The sequence below is a fragment of the Felis catus genome, chromosome B1 (genome assembly GCF_018350175.1).
Source record: "Felis catus isolate Fca126 chromosome B1, F.catus_Fca126_mat1.0, whole genome shotgun sequence".
Lineage (NCBI taxonomy): Eukaryota > Metazoa > Chordata > Mammalia > Carnivora > Felidae > Felis > Felis catus.
Window position 1 is genome coordinate 120,081,320 of NC_058371.1, and position 13,972 is coordinate 120,095,291.

The 13,972-nt window shown below is 37.6% G+C and overlaps 1 protein-coding gene across 1 annotated transcript in view; it reads right to left on the reverse strand.

Moving 5' to 3' along the window:
- Positions 1-13,972, reverse strand: part of BANK1 (B cell scaffold protein with ankyrin repeats 1) — a 311,535-nt gene that overhangs the window by 210,923 nt on the left and 86,640 nt on the right. Inside the window, exons 5-6 of the mRNA XM_045056738.1 lie at positions 9,710-9,848; positions 353-492 (exon numbers count right to left, since the gene is read on the reverse strand). Of these exons, the coding sequence (XP_044912673.1) occupies positions 353-492; positions 9,710-9,848 (279 nt within the window). The remainder of the gene's footprint in view (positions 1-352; positions 493-9,709; positions 9,849-13,972) is intronic.

Below are 13,972 nucleotides of genomic sequence, written 5' to 3' on the forward strand. Positions count from 1 at the left end.
ACTTTTGTTTTGTACTGTCTTGATCTGGATCGAGAGGTTATTCATTTCTTAATAGTTTGCTCTAACCCTTCTGTCTTTCTTTATCTGCTCTGTGACAGCTTTAAAGTGAGCCCATCACAAAAGCGAGTTTGTAATGGACAACCTTCTCCCAGTGACATTATCTAGAATGACTTGAGTTAAGCAAACTAATTCATCTGCATTTCTGCACCACAGAAGTCCGTTTCTTCCCTTCCTATCAAGCCATAATTCATTCGTATTCAACCAATATTCAGACTTTATACCAAAGCATGCATACTGTTATCCAGCATTGGCCCTTCAGTTTATTAGCAATTTCATGCAAAGATCAACTTACCTGGCGCACACCATCTCCTGGACTTGCCACTCCCAATAGGTATTCCACAGCCTTTGCACTTGTAGAGTACTTAATCTCTGTTGTGGCCTTAATGACTCCATCACAGTAGACGTGGACATTGACAGACCCAGCAGGAAAATCTTATAAATGCAAACAAGAGTTAGGAGCTGAGTATATAATGCATGTATCATAGTATTACATCTGCAGAGAATATGAAGGAATCTTTAAGAATTCATAACAATTTAGGGCGCCTGGGTGGCTTAGCCAGTTGAGCGTCCGACTTTGGCTCAGGTCATGATCTTGCGGTCTGTGAGTTCAAGCCCTACGTCAGGCTCTGTGCTGACAGCTCAGAGCCTGGAGCCTGCTTCGGATTCTGTGTCTCCCTCTCTCTCTGCCCCTCCCCCGCTCATGCTCTGTGTCTCTCCCTGTCAAAAATAAACATTAAAAAAAAAGAATTCATAACAATTTTACTAACTTCTGACACTAAATGTTTTCTTTTTATCCTTAGTACCCACAGAATATAATGTACAATTTTAGACTTAATTAAATAAAACCTTATAGAATCTGAACACATGCTAAAATTATGGCAAAAGCAAAGCCCTAAATCTTTTCTCTCTACTACTAACACTCTCTTTTGGCGTAATCTGTAATTATGTTTACATAATACTTTAGAATTTAGGATGGTACAACAATTCATTAAAAGTTGTGTATCTGTTAATAATCTCATGAAGAAAATTCTCATTAATTATAGACAAATTTCTCAAAATTGTATTTGGAAGGAGAAAGGGTAGAATCAATTGAAACTATAGAACTTTTATGCAAGTGGTTACAGTAAAAAAAAAAAAACACCTTTGGGAAGGCAACAAGGTTTAATATCCTGCTATTTAAGTACTATTTATACTACACATTCATCAAAACGCTTTTTGTGGACAAGTTGTTAAAGTGACTGATATACTGCCTTGTGAATTCTGCATTAACATACCAACACAGCTAAAGTTTCCTAAGAATGTTGGGCTCACTAGGAAAGAGTACCAATAAATAATCATTTCAGTAAATAAAGTTATTTTATTATAACAAAAGTAAACAAAATTAAGCCTTTAATCTATTTATAGAACATACTTTAAAAACTCTGACTGTCATGGAGATATTTCCCAAATAGTCCTGGAAAATTGTCACCCAGACATTTGGGGTTTGGAAAATAAGCTATTAAGTACAAGACCAAAAATGCCTATTCTCTAACCTTAGCCACCTGATGAGGTTTTGAATATTTAAACGTTTCTAAGGTGTAAGCATTAATTTTACTTTATCTCCTGAAGAGATTAAAGGGCCTCTTACAATTTTGCTCAGAGAGATTTAAAGCCAACAAAAGCAATCTTAAGCTTAACTAGATCAAGAGGCTGTAATATTCTCTTCCCATATTGCTTGACTAGACACCTCACTTGTATTATAAAGAAACTATGTGTATAAAAGTCCTCTCTTCCCAAAGTAAGTATCCATCCAGTAGATAATGTAAGAGAAAATGCAACAAAACCTGAAAGTGATAACATATATCTCATCAGCTGAAGTTGCCCACATATGGTAAAGAGGGTTCTGGAGTTACTGAAGTCGAATGAAATCAATTTTGGTAGATTTCAGGAAGATGATTTGGAAAGAAGATACGGATTTTGTCACTCAGAAAAAAGATCAGAGTTTACAATGGGGTGTTAACCTTCTGCAAGAAAGTCAAGTGATGAATCATGAGAAATACATGATAAGAAGATTTGCTTGGTAGTCCTTTGATAAAAGATACTTAAAATATTCTCATTTCTTTAAACTCTAACATGAAAGCAAATGAACTGATTTATTCTTGATATCTTGTACCATTAGTTCTATTGATTTTAGAATAATCTTCCCGAGAGATAGATGTCCTTTGAAGTACTGTCTTTGCTTATCTATTTTCTTATCTATTGAACCTCAGTTATTAAATCAAGACCTTGGAGGATTCCTATGGATTCATCTGATTGGGAGGCCTTCCCTAAATGTGTTATTGAATTGGCCTTTCGTCAATAGCACCCTGTACCACCTGAGCATTTTTTTACTTTGACTCTAGTCATTATGATATCTACATTTTATAGCTCTTTAATAAAAATACAGGCAATTAATTTAAGGACTCAGAAGAGAAGGAAAGTGAATCCTGCTGTTTGCTATCTAGGCTAAAGTAGGAAAGTAACATTTAATACATTTAATATAGGTCATAGATCACCAAACTAAGTGAGGGTACTGGAGTCAGCTGTGAAGAGGAGAAAAAGGCTTATAGTGGAAGAAGATGGAACTCCTTGCTCATATCAAACATAGATAAACAAGAAAGCAAACTTACAAAGGAGCAATGGTAAAAAAAGGAATTCTATTCAAATTTCACATCTTGTCATTCAAGAGTCTTTGTCAACTTGCACTGTCTCTTTGATTTAAGTGGTCTGTCCTTCCAGATGAGGGACTGAAGCAATTTATGGAAAATATAAAGTATTTTTGAATAGTCAGAACTACATTCACTAATTCCATAAAAATACATATTTCACAATTCCAACAATTTAAGAGATTTTCTTTCTGTATTTCCATTGCCTGAGAAGCTGTGTTCCTTTATGAACCAATTTTTGCCTTTTATCACATGGTAAACCTTAAATGAACCTACCTAATGTTTCTATGGGAGCTGAGATCAATATGGATTTCTTTTGATTAGAACACTATTTAATTTTTTTATTTTTTCATTAAAATTTTTTTTTAACATTTATTCATTTTTGAGAGGCAGAGCACAAGTGGGGGAGGGGCAGAGAGAGAGGGAGACAGAATCTGAAGCAGGCTCCAGGATCTGAGCTGTCAGCACAGGGCCCGACGTGGGGCTGGAACCTCTGAACCGTGAGATGGTGACCTGAGCCAGAGTCGGATGCTCAACCGACTGAGCCACCCAGGTGCCCCAGAACACTACTCGTAAATAAATATCGGTGGCTTTAAAACTTTGGTCTGCCTAAATATTGGTATATTTAATATATGTTAAAATTGTCCCCCTCAATTATGATACTTAGAAAAATTTCTTATCAATTGTTGTTATTTTTCTAAGCAGGTTCAGTGTAATATTTGGCACATCTTAAAGTATTTTTCATGCTCTTTTAATGAACTATGAAGTTATAATTTACGTTAACCAGAATAGTTTCTTAATTAATAAAGACATTCAGTATCTTTGTAGATGTTTTTACATTCCTCTCAACTTTTAATTGGTTGTTCCCCTGCTGTGTAAAATATTTTTCTGGCTGACCTGCAGGTACCAGAGGAATACCTCTTCCTTCTGAGTAAACATTAGTTAATATTTCTAGTTTAAAGACGTCGCATGTATTTTTATAACTTCTGGCATAAGCTGAGACTAATTCAAGTTCCTGAGTAACTTCAAATTCCTTTAGCACAAAACAGTTCCTGTCAGTGACAAACCTGTGGATACCATTAGAAAGGTGTGTCTTTTAGAAAATGAAGTAATTAGAAGTGTATGAAGTTATTAAGCTGGAAGGAAAAAAGAACACAAAATTAGAGGATATTTTCTCAAATAAAAAAATCAGGTTAAGATGTGCAAGTGTGTCAGAAGGGAAAGATGCCATTTAGAAAAAGAGCACTTAAGATTTCTTCACTGGTTAGCATATTTGTACTTTAACATAATTTTCTTTTTTCTGAATTGCTACCAAGTTAGAAAGAAATATACATATAAAAAGAACATTAATAAGGCAAAGGGTTGGGTTGGGTGGTGAAAGATCTGAGAGTTCTGAGCACTGCAGGTAGGTCTCAGAGTATGTGACATGCCTTAGTGTTCAGAGTATTATTTCTCTCTCTCTCTCTCTCTCTCTCTCTCTCTCTCTCTCTCTCTCTCACACACACACACACACACACACACACACATACACACACACACACCCTTAAAATGACTAAGAGGAAGTATCCAAAGGAAGAATAATCGTTGGTTTTAAGAGGTACCATTCTCTAAAAGAGAATTCTAGTTGTCTATCTCAAAGTCTATTTATTCTCTTCCTTTTAGAAACAGAATCCTGATTTTTTTTTTCTTGCTGGGCACATTGCTATCCAACTCAAAAGACTAGATTTTCTATTTTCCTTTCAGCTAGATGTGACTTTGGGATTAACTTCTGAATAATGTGATATAAGCATCTGTGTCTTACAGAAAGCTCCTTTATTTAATGAGGTCTTCTTTATCCCAGTGCTGTGTTGATACACTGACTCTCCAAAAAGAAAATTTAAAAACCCTGATTTATGGTTTCTGCCAATTTCTGTGGTGTATATACTTCCACCATGGCTGATTTCAAGTAACCAAAGTGTGATGGACTGAATTGTGTCCCCAATCCCTCAATTCATATGTTGAAGCCCTAACTCCCAAGGTATTTAGAAATAAGGCCTTTAATAAGATAATTAAGGTTAAATTGAGGTCATAAGGGTACGGCCCTTATCTGATAGGGCTGGTCTCCTTATAAGAAGAGAAAGAGACACCAGAAGTGCCTGTGCACAGAGGAAAGGCCATATGAGGATAGAGCAAGAAGGTAGCCAACTACAAGCTAAGAAAAGAGGTCTTGCCAGAAACCCAAATTTTTGCCCCTTGAGCTTAGGTTTCCAGCCTCCAGAAATAAATTTCTGTTGTTTAAGCCACCCAGTCTGTGGTATTTTACCATGGCAGCCGGGGAAGACTAATAGTCAAGATAATGTCACCGAATATGAAGTAGAGAAGAGATGCACAGAATTGGCTTTTGAATCCAATATGAGATGGTGTTAGCACACCACTGCTTTATCAGATTGCTCAAAATTTGAGAGTGACAGTAAGGGCCATACAAGTCATCTTACTTCATGATGATTATGGCTATACTCTAGGGACTATGGAATGTTGACTAGAAATAAGTCTGCTCTGGGACAATATTGTCAAGCTGCCATACCAGCCCTCAATACCAGCCAGATTCAGTACATGAAGCTCTGGGTATTACACAAGAGAATATTTATGGAGAACAAACCACATTTTGAGCCACATGACTGACTGAATCATGAACCAGGGGATCAGAAATCAAATCCCATGAGTCATTTTTCTACACTGGAAAGAGACTGGAAAGATGGACACCATCTCTGAACTTGATACATCAATAATGGGGAAGGATCCCTGGTGTGTTTCCACTTTACTTTTAGATCCTTCCATCTTAACTTGGTATTCAAAGAAGTACAGGAAAAAAAATTTTAGAGACTTAAATCTGTATAGACTCTTATTAGATGGTGTGGGATACTGATTGAGATCTTTCCTGCCTCTGGAAATCACCAATAGTTCAGGGATTATATATATCAGATGATATAGAATTAGGAGCTCCCTTGAACATGATTCCTCAAGGGTGAGGGGGAAACAAACAGATCTGGTGGCTTTCATATCAAGGGATATAAACAGAAGACTAGGAGAAGAGTATAATATGAAGAATACAATACTTAGAGAGAAAGACGGTTCCCTTAAATTTTCAAATGTTTTATCACACTCTGTCCAGAAGCTGAGGGTGAGTTATTCCAGAAAAGCCACTCCCTATGTTTAAGGGAATTGCTAGAGGAAGAGATTGACACCTTATTCCTCAGTTGGATGTGTGTTTAAGTGTTTGTTGTCTTACATCTTATCTCCCTTATTTCCAAATGTACTATAAGTGAGTATTTGGAATGTAATTAGAGCAGCTATTTTATCAACAAGGAAACTGAGGCACAACTGAGAATTGTCTAAAGTTACCCAGTAAATGGCTCAACACAAAATAAAAACAGCTCCTTGGCCACTGAAGATTCTGGACAAATCACTAGCCTTTAAGAGCATGCTGGACACTTTCTCTTATTTTATAATTGGTGTAGGGAAAAAAAGAACTCAATTGTACTGTGATGTTCAGTGCTGTTCAATGGGACTTTCTAAGAGGATGGATATGTTCTAATGAAGCACTTGAAGTATGGGTAGTGCAACTGAGGGAATTCATTTTAGATTTCATTTAATTGTAATAAAGTTTATATAACTAGTTGTGGCTAGTGGCTACCATATTGGCCAGCACAGCTACAAAGCATAGTTTCTCCACCTGTGGCCTGTGACCCACTTTATGAATGCTGAATTACCATTTAATTCACGACGTCAATTAATTTGGTTTTGAATAGCAATGAAGTAAACGAAAAGAAATAGAATTTCTATCTCTCTATTTACATTACCCCTATGCTCTTGCATGTTGTTCACTTTTGCAATATAATCCTTAACACATTAATCATAGTTATTTAAAATTCTCTGTCTGATAACTCCAAAATCCATCATCCATGTCACATCTAATCCTGGCCTAATATTTGCTTTATTTCTTTAGACTATGTTTTTTTCTTACTTTTTGGCATGTCTTGTAATTTCTTGTTGAAACCCAGACATGGTGTGTTGGGTATAAGAACTGAGGAGGTGAGCATGTAGTGAAGACTTTATAAGAATCTGGCTGGAAGGTGGGTTATATTTCATGTCTATTATAGCTGTCGATGCCAGAGGCTTCAAAGTCCTCTATTATCCTGGTTGTTGTCTTTCTTCTTGACCTTGTGCTTCCCTAACTACTCCTCCTCAGAAAGATCCTGCATCTTGCAGTACTTCCAACTGGAACCATCTCCATTATACTGAAACCCCTTTGTGGTGGTGGTCAGGTTGGGGGCAGTCGGAAGCATTCTAATCTTGCGATGAAGTCTTGGTCTTTAAGTGGGCTGGTGTCTCTAGGCTCTGACCTTCACAAGTATTTCTGCTGTGGCAGAGCTTTCCTTCCCCACCCTAAGTGAGATAGAAAAGCTACAGGGGGTACAATGGGATAGATGTCCTTCCTCAGTGGGGATAAGACACTGGTAAAGTGGTTTCCCCTAGAGAGTAGGCCTTTGTTATGGAGAATAGACTGGAGTGGTTCACCATGATTATTCTCCTTCAGAGCTGTCAGAGCCTCTAGAAGATCTTCCCCAGATCTTCCTATGTGAACCTGGTGGTGGTGGGGTTCCTGGAAGGGAATCCCCCACAATTATGGGTGCTTCTTAAGACTGTAGCCACCAGGAGTTTCTTACTCTTGAACTGGTCCACACTCCACCCCCAGCAATTCATCAAAATTACGATTTAAATGTGCCAACCAGTTTACGGCTCCAGTGACTTTTGCTCCAGCCAAGCAGATCTTGGGTGTCACTCTCTTGATTTACTTTCTCCTTCAGATTTTGGGAAAGTGGTTCCCCCTGCAACCTTAGTTCTCTGACGAGTTCAAGAAAAGTCACTGATTTTCAGTTTGTTTAGCTTTTCCTTACGGTAGGAAAAGGAGTGACAATTTCCAAGTTCTTCATATGTCAGGGCTGAAACCATTACTCTAATGACCACTTTAATTTATTTATTTAAAAAAAATTTTTTTAATGTTCATTTATTATTGAAAGTCAGAGAGTCAGAGCATGAGCAGGGGAGGGGCAGAGGGAGAGGGAGACACAGAATCCAAAGCAGGCTCCAGGCTCTGAACTGTCAGCACAGAGCCTGACATAGGGCTTGAACTCACAGACTGTGAGATCACGACCTGAGCTGAAGTCGGACGCTTAACTGACTGAGCCACCCAGGCGCCCATCTAATGACAACTTTTAAAACCTCTGTTTTAAGTATGTATTTCTGAATATGTACTGAGTTATGATGTAAAATGTAGTTCTTGCTAGGGTTAAAAAAAATGTTAAGAAACAGTGGCATGAGGCAGAAAAAAAACAAGACTCTGGGCCATTTCTGCTGAGGTATGTCCCATCCATATTTCCATACACATTCATGGAATCATCCTATTTATTGCTACATTTGGTAAAAGAAAAAAAATCCTATTAATTTATAAAACATACTAATTGAAAATAAGAATTGGAGAGGTTAAATAGCGTAACTGGTAAATAGTGTTTTATTTGTTTTTTACTACAAATTTGCTGTTCAACTACATGGACAGTATTATGGCCTGGTATCTTGGAAGATATAGACTATTAGGTTTCTGCTTTTCTGAAAACATTTGAATTTTGACATAATTTATTCTTTGCACTGCTCATAGTGCTAGGTAAACTGAATATATAATCTTAATGTGAATAATTTTATATGACACTTTGATTTGCTATTTGGGAAATATTATCTAAGTACTTCTTAATTTACAATATTGATTTTTCTGTAGCAATTTTAGTCTAACTAGATTTAGTTTAAACTCGAAAACTAATTAGTTAGAAATTAATGTTAATTAAATCATTTTAAAATGTGGCATAAGGAAGTAGGGGGCTTTGGAAGAGAACGAGAAGAGACAAAGTTCTTTCTCATCTCACTTCTGCGTACCTTCATCCATCACAGGAACCAGTGTCTGAAACGTTTATAAATGCTTGGTGTATAGGCCTTCCTTTCTATAATTCAACTCTCACCTAGGCTGTGCAAGGAAATCCATAGAGGGGACACATGCTTTGCACAGCACGATAGAAAAGGTTTGTAAGTGCTCTATAAATGGGCTTCATAATAGCTACATTCCAAAAGGAAAAAAAAAAGTTCAGGATGTATTTGACACAGTATTTAATTTTAAATATTTTTACTACATTTCCAGATTCATAATAAGATTGTATATACTTTTATACTTTAAAATATTTTACAAAGTTCATATTTATGAAGCTTTATAAGGTAATTTTATTCTCTGACTGTAAAAAGATATCATAAATTCAAAAACAAAGTAGTCCTACATTTGTATCAAAACATTCAGAAATTAATCTATCAAACTTTGATTTCAGCACAATATTGTGGCAGGTGTGGCTACTCCATCTGGAATTTTAAATCTGATACCATTTATCGTGCTGCAAGCAAAGGTGGATAATAAAATGGTAAACCTCATAAATTAAATAAGGAAAAGATGGAGGACTGTATATAGAAATGGAACCATGATGATAAATGGTGAAAAAGAATGGCAAAAAAAAAAAAAAGTAAAAAGTTCATGAACGACAGTCCAAGGGTTCATTAATCCTATTGTAATAAAGCAAACAATTTTAGTTCCATATTTAATGGCTGATGTATATTAAAGTGCTCTCTGCTGACATATTTAAAAAATATGTGATATTGCTGACGGTCATTTCACCACATGGTACACAAGCTAATTTCTCATAATTTACACATTCATACTTTTGGGAATCCAGATTAGTAATAACAACCTCGGGTATGTGAAAGCTAAACACAGGAAACACCTGCAGAACAATATTAGTTTCTGTAAGGAAGTGAAACCATTTATCATTAATTTATTGAAAGAAACCCAGGATGATGTTCTATATTTATTAATGCATAAAAAAATTTCTTACCTAAAGCTTCCATACACCAGACTGTCTTATTCCAACGGGTTGGCTGTGTTCTAACACATTTGCTATTTGATGTAAATTCAACCTCCACAGTATCACCAATGACTTCATCTTTCAAAATAATAAATATTTCACCAGGATTCTATAAGATAAAACATGTAACCCAATGAGGACCTTGAAAAAGTTTACATTAACCAAAGAACCCACTATATTTATTAACAACAAAGTCTGCACAGGATAATTATGTCTTCGATCATGTCCTATCTTTTCAAACATAGTCAGAAATAAAATATGTAAATGTGATTCTCACCACATTTTAATTTTATCAACTTGGTGTCTATTGGATTCTCAACTTTTCCCCAACCCCATCTTTTGCAACTGAAAAAAGTGAGGACACAGTTGCTTCCTTTTGGCCTTGACTCTTCCCTGTCCAAGAGGATCCCTATCTCAGAGTAAGGAGCATCACCTATAGACCTCCAGGGAGCCGTCATTTGCTAACCAAAGCTTTTTTTCCCCCCTGAATCCTTTTCCTTTGCCTTTCCAGAACTTAGTATATTCACCTATAAATGACAGGACTGAATAGGTATAGCTGTAAGATCTCTTAACATTTTAAATATGAGTTTTAATGTCCAATGTTTTAAATATCCAATAGTTTTAAATCTTACCTAATAGAGATTCTCTGGTTACTCTTTATGTGTGATGAGTATCTAAGAAGGTTACTGAAATGACTGAAGGTTATAAATCTAAAAGTTTCAAGATTTTATTAACGTCGAAAGCTAAATCTATGGATGTAAGTCAAAAGGAGTTATTGAAAACCGTTCTGGGGAAAAAGCCAGAAAAAATAATTAGGGATAAAAAGATTGACATTAATACAGAGAAAAAGAAGGAATAAATATTTGCTGAATATCTATTTTATTCTAGGAATTATGTTAAGCACTTTTAATATAAAGATATTTCCTTTAATCCTAACCAAAACATACATACACACATATACACACTGAAACCAAAATGGAAGGCTATTAGTTTTCTTTTAAGAACAGGATAGCTAATACAGAGAGTTACATTCTGAAGATTAATCAGAACTATCTAAATCACAACCTGTACTCTCCTTTACACTGTGCTCTTTGACCCTTCAGAATAACTAAAATGAAATATCATTTTTATGTTTATCTCAGGTATCACCTTCCAAATGCTTTCCTCAAAGTCAAACTAAATTTCAGTCCCTCGCAAAATAAACAGAAACCTCATTTATAAACTCTTATAAAATCGTGTTTACCCAAAAGTCATTAGCTTCAAAGTTCTCTTATTTAAAAGTTATCTGTATATGCATAAATCACCTGCTGATAAAACTTACAACTTTAACGCTCTGTACCAAAGACTTTCTACAAATATATTAATGTGGGGCGCCTGGGTGGCTCAGCTGGTGAAGCGCCCTACCCTTCATTTCGCTCACTTCAGGATCTTATGGTTTCAGAGTTCAAGCCCCATATCGGGCTCTATGTTGACAGTGTGGAGCTTGGGATTCTCTCTCTCTCTCTGTCTCTGAATCTCTCTCTCTCTCTCTGTCTCTCTCTCTGCCCCTCCCCCCCCAAAATAAATAAACAAACTTAAAAAAAATGTTGATGCCACAGAATTGGTTCAGCCTACATACTTCCACTGCGGCCATTTTTTCACCGGAGTCCGGTGCTCCCCAGTATTTGTCTGCAGGATATTTTAAGCTAAATTTCTCCTCATTGATTACATTGCAAATGGAGAAAAGATGCCACTATTCCACAGGACACACATTCTTGGCCTCACACATCCCGCATGTCAAGAATGCCTCCCTGTATTCTTCCCTATGCCACACCGAAGCACTGCCTCATGTGACCCCCGAGGTCAGGAATGTGAGCTCCTCCTGTTCTTCTCATCTACCACCTCCTCTTCACGGGGCCTCCTGTCTAGCTCAGATTTTTAGTTCCTCTGTCGCTCACACCTGTCACCAAACCTTTCATGACTTCCTATTTATTTTGGCCCCGATCCCCAAGATCCTCTGCATCAAAGTTCTTCAGAGCTCCCTTTCGAGTTTCCACTGTGGCTTATTCAACTTTGGCCTCTCCCCTTCCAAAGTTAGTTTGCCTCAGCATCTTCTCCCAGTGTATTATTCTCATTCTCATTCTAATGAGCGCTCACACCCATTCTCATTCATGAGTGCTCACACAGGCTGCTTCTTAATGCATCAGATTCCCTCCTTAATAGAGGGCAGGACTCCACCTTTCAACCTTTTCCAGAGAAAAGTTCTAAAGGAAAGACAAGCATACTGACCACCCCAAATGAGGGACTCACATCCTCATTTGTACCCAAGGCCAGCTTCACAGGTGTATGACCTGGACTGTTGCATTGGCCGTGCACTTAGAAGGCCCTGCACTTGCTTTAATGTTCTGCTGTCACTGCCTTAAAGCGCTTACTAATTTGAACAAGGGCCCCTACACTTTCATTTTGCACCAGGCCTGTTTGTACCAAATGTTGGTGTGCCATTTCGTTCCTACTCTCCCTCCATCTCCCCACTTCTCCTCTCCTCTCCCACAAGGCTTGACTCGGGGTTTCACAAGCTCCATAAACCCTCCCTACAACTGCAGCCCACAGCAACTTCTAAGGGAATCATGGAGCGTTTCACATTCACACTCCTCATTCGACCTTCTCGAAGTCACGCCCCCTGCTCTTCATTAGTTCTTCCTGTCTGTGTGTTGGCTTCCCGGCTAGAGTTTCAATATCCTGAAGGTATTTTTATTTTTTCATATCATTGTGGCATCTTGCAAAAATTATGTACATAAGAGACAATCTGTACATATTTTTAAAATGAAGATGGAATAAGTCTGTTAAAATGTGACATTTTAAAATTGAACACACCCAGCTCCATTCCTTACATCCCTCAGGACTCCCAGTTTCAGCTGTTTGCTGCATGTCCACGGAGAAAGTGGCCTGCTCTAGGAGGGAAGGCCTGCATTGTCCAGCCTTGTCCTTAACTATTATGACATCTTAACTAAAAATCTAATTATGTGGGTACACTTAATTCAATGGAGAAAATACTCAAAGGATCGTAAATTTGGCTTTATCAGTTATAAAGCTGCTGTTTTGCTTTCAATCTTTCTGACTCATCTGTTTGTCCCCTGTTTGGCACTGAACATTCAGGGACAGAGAGAATTATGATAATGATCCCTTCCAAAGCCTAAAGTTTTGTGGCATTGGTCACAAAACCTTGAGACCTAAACAAAGGGGCTAAAACTTGGTCTATAATAGAACACATAAAGGGTGAAGTTTCCGGGTCTCCTAGGGTTGGTGTCTTTAGGCTTATATGATATATCACGCACAGGCCACAAAGGATTTTTACCCTAGTGGATCATCATATCAGCTTACCATGACTTTTTTACACAGACCAATGGTTCTTTTCATATATTCACGACTACTTTCATAGGCACCAGTTTAATGAGCATAGTTGCATGTGTTTTATTAAGCCAGGACTGTGCAGGCTCCTGTAGCTGACCTCTACCTGACCCATGACAGCACAGCCAGGATTAGGTTATGGCAATGGTTCCAAATTTGGCTGTTAATTCTCACCTTCAGCATCACCTGGGCAGCTTTTAAAACTGTCAGTGTCCAGGCCATAAACCAGACCATTTATATCCAAATCTCTGGGGGTAGGATTTAGGCACGTTTTTTTTTTTTTTAAACCTCCCCCAGTAACCGCCGTCCGCAGCTTAGTTTGAGAGCCACTGGGTTAAAGGTAAAGACCTCTTTCGGTCACTGCAAAACCTTACCACCAAAAGGGGTGGCACCTTACAACATAAGCCTTTCGGCACTGATACACACAATAGTCTTTTGCAACTTTTCCTGTAGTCTTCAGTGAAGTCACAGGATCAGACTTTAAGTTAAGGTTGATTACCAAGAACTAGTGTGTGATTTGGTATGAGAAATTAAGTGGGAAGTGCCATTAGCTTCTGTATATTATTTTAAACCCTATCTTGGGCCAAGGAATGAATGCATAGGAGGTCATCTCTGAGATCCTTGTGGCTTTCCCATGGGCCCCTCAGAATCACACCTCTCCATATAGTCTAAGGATTTCTCTAGATTTTTTGGCTACATAATCAGGTCTGCACTGTGGGTTTGGAGACTCACATTACAGTGGTAGCTACAGAGGTATGTCAAGGAACAGGTCAAATAAAATGAAGGTCTTTTTGAGGGAATGTGCCACGTTCTAGGATTTGGATACAAAGACACTTCAATGAAATT